A 4,997-nucleotide genomic window follows, 5' to 3' on the forward strand; every position below is an offset into this window, starting at 1 on the left:
AGTGGGATCCTCCATCACTTATAACCTCCCTAGGGACACCAAAATGGGGGAAAACAATCTTCTTGAAAAGGGAAATCACCACCTTATAATCATTGGTGGGTGAGGCGATTGCTTCTGCCCATTTGGACACAAAGTCAACGGCCATTAAGATGTACAAATTGCTGTAGGAGGAAGGAAAGGGGCCCATGAAGTCAATGCCCCAAACATCAAACACTTCAAGCTCAAGAATGGAAGACTGGGACATCTCTTGCCTCTTGGACACATTCCCTATTCGTTGACAGCGATCACAAGATTTAACAAAGGCCCAAGCATCCCAGAAAAGAGTGGGCCACCACAACATACTTTGAAGGACCTTGGAGGCGGTTTTATCACCTCCCATATGCCCACCACAAGGGGAAGAGTGGCACATACGGAGAACATTAGCAAATTCCTCATTCGGAACACATCTCCTCAATAGACCGTCCGGGCACCTCCTCAACAAGACGGGATCATCCCAAACATAGCGCCGAGCATCATACTTCAACTTCCAGCGTTGTTGGGTAGAAAGATCTTCGGGGATCACCCCACAATCTAAGTAATTCACAATATCAACGAACCAAGGAAGTGGGGAGCTCTCTACCATGTACAAGGTATCATCGCGCAAAGCATCCTCAATCGGCACATCATCCTTGGCTCCATCCCCAAGTTCTAGCCTAGAGAGATGATCGGCTACCACATTCTCGGCTCCTTTTTTTATCACGAATCTCGATGTCGAACTCTTGGAGGAGGAGCACCCAACGAATTAGTCTAGGCTTGGCCTCCTTATTTTCCATGAGATATCGGATTGCCGCATGTACCGTGTACACAATAGTCTTCGAACCCACCAAATAGGTCCGAAATTTCTCAAAGGCATGTACAATGGCAAGAAACTCCTTTTCGGTGGTAGTGTAGTTGGATTGGGCTTGGTTGAGAGTTTTGGACATGTAATATATCACATGGAGATTCTTATCTTTCCTTTGGCCTAGGACACAACCCACCGAATAGTCGCTAGCATCACACATCAATTCAAAAGGAAGGGACCAATCGGGGGCTTGCACAATAGGAGTAGAAATTTGGGCGTGCTTGAGTGTGTTGAAAGCTTTGAGGCATGCGGCATCGAATTGGAAATCACACTCCTTTTGAAGGAGATTGGTAAGGGGCCTAGCAATCAACGAGAAATCATTAATTAATCTCCTATAAAAGCCAGCATGCCCAAGAAAGGAGCGGATCCCCTTAACATTAACTGGAGGAGGGAGCTTCTCTATAACCTCAATTTTTGCCCTATCAACCTCAATACCAAGGTGTGAGACCTTATGCCCTAGTACAATCCCTTCTTGCACCATGAGGTGACATTTTTCCCAATTAAGCATAAATTGAACCTTCTCACACCTCTCTAGACACTTTTCAAGGTTGACGAGGCACTCTTCATAGGTGGCACCACCCACCGAAAAGTCATCCATGAAAACTTCCATTTCCTCCTCGAGCATGGGACCAAAATACTCATCATGCATCTTTGGAACGTCCCCGGGGCATTGCAAAGCCCGAATGGCATCCTCCTATAGGCAAATGTCCCGTAAGGGCAAGTAAATGTAGTTTTCTCTTGGTCTTCCGGGTTTATGGGGATTTGAAAGAACCCGGAATAGCCATCAAGAAAGCTGAAATACTTGTGTTTGGTAAGTCGTTCGAGCATTTGATCAATAAATGGAAAGGGGAAGTGATCTTTCTTGGTGGAAAGATTGAGTTGACGATAGTCAATGCACATACGCCACCCGGTCACCGTCCGGGTGGAAATAAGCTCGCCTTGTGCATTTTTGACTACCGTCATCCCATATTTCTTGGAGACAACATGGACCGGGGATACCCATCTACTATTGGAAATAGGATAGATTATCCCGGCTGCCAAGAGCTTGACAGTTTTTTTCTTAACCACCTCACCCATTGGTGGATTAAGCTTGCGTTGTCTTTCCCGATGTGGGATGGCATTGTCCTCAAGCTCGATGTGGGGCATGCAAAGTGCCGGGCTTATGCCTTTCAAATCATCAATGGTATACCCCAAAGCACTTTGATGCCTCCTCAAAACTCGGACGAGCTTAAGGACTTGCTCATCATCAAGACTAGCATTAACAATGACGGGGTAGGAAGAGTTGGGACCAAGGAAAACATACCTCAAGCTCGAAGGTAGAGCCTTGAGCTCAACCTTGGGAGCTTCCTTACCATCATGTTGCTTAAGATCATCAAGGACGTCCTCCCGGTCAAGAAAAACGCAACATTCCTCACCAAGTGGGATGGTGTTCAATTACTCCTTGTATTGTGCCGCTTCCACACCTACCTTGTTCAAAAGAGCAAGCTCAAGTGGATCATTAGAAACGAGAAAATGCTCGTGCATATCATGAACTAGGGGGGTCTAAGGAGTCCACAAAGAAGCAATCCTAACTAAGGGAGCTAGGATAGTGCATAGTGTTAGTCAAGTCAAATAGCCCACCTTAAGTGTGATCACTCCTTGTTTAACATCTATAATAGCCCCCGCCGTGGCCAAAAATGGTATCCCGAGAATGATTGAGACATGAGCGTCCTCATCAATATCGAGTACCACAAAATCCACGAGGATGGTGAACTTGCCTACTCGCAATGGCACATCTTCAACCTTGCCGATTGGATATTTGACCGATCGGTCGGCAAGTTAAAGTGTGATATTGGTAGGAACCAAATATCCAATGTGAAGTGTAGTGAACACTAAATATGGCATCAAACTCACACTAGCCCCTAAATCACATAGGGCATTCCCAATCTCAAGGGCTTTAATAGCACATGGGATAGAAAAACTTCCCGGAACCTTGGGTTTGGGGGGAATTTGATTAAGAATGATTGCGCTACAATTCTCGGTCAAATTCACTGTTTCCTTTACGTCTCAATCTCTCTTCCCACTCAAAATTTCCTTAAGAAATCTTGAGTAGGTTGGCATTTGCTTCGATGCGTCCGTAAAGGGAATGGTAATGTGCAATTTCCTAAGAACTTCGAGAATTGAATATCCAACTTATGCCTTATAAACCTTTGGGGGTAGGGAAGTTTAGGAGTGGGGAGAGGTAGAAGAGTAGCCTCTTTTGGCTTTGGAGCATCATTCACATCATCTATGTAAGGCTCCTCTTCTACCGCATCATCGTCATTCGACTCAACGATCCCATTTTGATCTTTCCCTTTTGACTCGGAAACCTTACTAGCTTTAGCACCATCATCTAGAATCTTCCCACTCCTTGTCATAATGGCATTCATTTTCCTAGGAGCTTGACCTTGGGGTGGGAGACTAGTATGCACTTGTTGGAACTTGATGGTGCTAGCAAGTTGTGCTGATCATCAACTAGAATATTTGGATTCAATTTTCTTTCCTTTTAGATTCAATTATGATTTGATAAATTTGTAGATATTTAACTGTGAGTTTGCAGTTCATTGACGTTTGAGAAAGTGCAGAGGTTATTGGAGATGTAGGCAACCACCCTTGAGGCCTTGATCAGTCTAAACTAAAACAACAACAGAAGTGAGTTGTGGACCATGATAAAACTACTGTCCAGATATGGCCCTAACAAGTTGACATGGGCATGAGAGTCTCATTACTAACAACATCGTCGAGACTTTACCTAACTTTCATCTTAAAACCAACATTTATACAGTTCAAACTCAAAAAATTTAGCACATCAACTTAAATCCATAAATCATATGTCTTCGACTCTTCCTTTGCATTTAATGTTTCATTATCAAACATTTCTTGGCTTAATAGAAACACATTAGCTCATCAAACTGAAGGATATAACAAACATCCGTTAAACATTTCTATTATTTTATCCCATCAATTTTCACAATAATTTTGCATTTTTTTATTTGTTGGATCTAGTGGAATTAAAATGAGACAAAAAAAGGAAAGAAGCGATTAGCAGCTTAAGAGCTGCTTGTAATTGTGTCCAACAACGTTCATCATCCATTAAAACATAAAAATCTGGAGGTTAATCGTAATTTCGTTTTGCTCATTATACCATTAGGAAAAAGAAAATTTCAATAATTACTCAAATCAAACAAAACCATCATACAATAATTTGATCAGAATAAAAAATATATATTCACAAGAGGAATTGCAATTTAACCAGAAACTGGAAGAATGGGTACCGAATTAAAAACAAAAGAAAACCTAGAAATTAACAATTGAGTGCAAAAAGGGATAGAAAAATTACCAAAAGAAGATTTTACAAAGTCGCCCCCGAGGAGTAGAGAGAAGGCAAGATGAGTTAGCGACGATGTGAAGACGGTGGTTACTTGGTGTAGACACCTATATTGTGTCTCCCCATTGGGATGATGACGATACCATTATCCTTGATAGGTGGTTGGAACAACTCCGTGCGGAAGTCCCAATTGCTAAAACTTATTCCAAAATCCAAGATCCAAAGTACAATCCCCGAGACCGTTCCCATTACGGAACTCGGTACAAAATTCAATTTCCAAAAATAAATTTCAAAATCCAAGTACAATCTAGTCCTTCTCTAGGTGGTGATGTATTTTACTAAGTATGCACTTAATTTCTATTGTGATGTTGCTTTACTTGTTTATTGCTTTCATCACCTCACATGATAAATACAACAAAATACAAAGTTATACCACGCTTAACAAAGATAATTTCTTGGACAAACCGGCCTAAGGTTCCCTTAAATTAACTTTAAAGCAAAGTGGTCACGATACAAAAGTAGAAATTCTATTTGTGCAAGTTCTAAATTCAAACCCACGTAGTGTCATGACTAGGGTATTTCGAAAATGTTTTATGCCATGCATTTGAGTACAATTTCTAAGGCTTGCGGAATAAGCATCTCGTTCCCTTGCCCGGATCTCACCCATCCGTTTCTAAGATTCAATTCCTTATCCGATATAGAGTCAATTTTGGTCTTTCCAAACGGGACCCTTAGAAATGTTTGGTGGCGACTCCTTCGAAATCCCAAAAT

The 4,997-nt window shown here is 42.0% G+C and overlaps 1 protein-coding gene across 1 annotated transcript; it reads right to left on the reverse strand.

Moving 5' to 3' along the window:
• Nucleotides 1–692: 692 nt before the first annotated feature.
• On the reverse strand, nucleotides 693–3,288 carry LOC130464799 (uncharacterized). Its single transcript, XM_056834028.1, has 5 exons — nucleotides 3,068–3,288; nucleotides 2,774–2,888; nucleotides 2,501–2,662; nucleotides 1,838–2,263; nucleotides 693–1,574 (listed from the first exon to the last, which is right to left on the reverse strand). The coding sequence occupies exons 1-5, from the start codon at nucleotides 3,286–3,288 to the stop codon at nucleotides 693–695; spliced, it is 1,806 nt and encodes a 601-aa protein (XP_056690006.1).
• Nucleotides 3,289–4,997: the final 1,709 nt, after the last annotated feature.

Source organism: Spinacia oleracea, unplaced genomic scaffold (assembly GCF_020520425.1).
Source record: "Spinacia oleracea cultivar Varoflay unplaced genomic scaffold, BTI_SOV_V1 SOVchr0_002, whole genome shotgun sequence".
Taxonomy (NCBI): Eukaryota; Viridiplantae; Streptophyta; class Magnoliopsida; order Caryophyllales; family Amaranthaceae; genus Spinacia; species Spinacia oleracea.

Excerpts from the sequence above, each read along its gene's own strand:
- LOC130464799 (XM_056834028.1), bottom strand. The coding sequence starts at position 3,288 with ATGAATGCCATTATGACAAGGAGTGGGAAGATTCTAGATGATGGTGCT. Across the intron at positions 2,663-2,773 it reads TATGTGATTTAGGGGCTAGT|GTTGAAGATGTGCCATTGCG; the intron begins GTGAGTTTGATG and ends CCAATCGGCAAG. Across the intron at positions 2,264-2,500 it reads AAGGAGTGATCACACTTAAG|GACGTCCTTGATGATCTTAA; the intron begins GTGGGCTATTTG and ends CTTGACCGGGAG.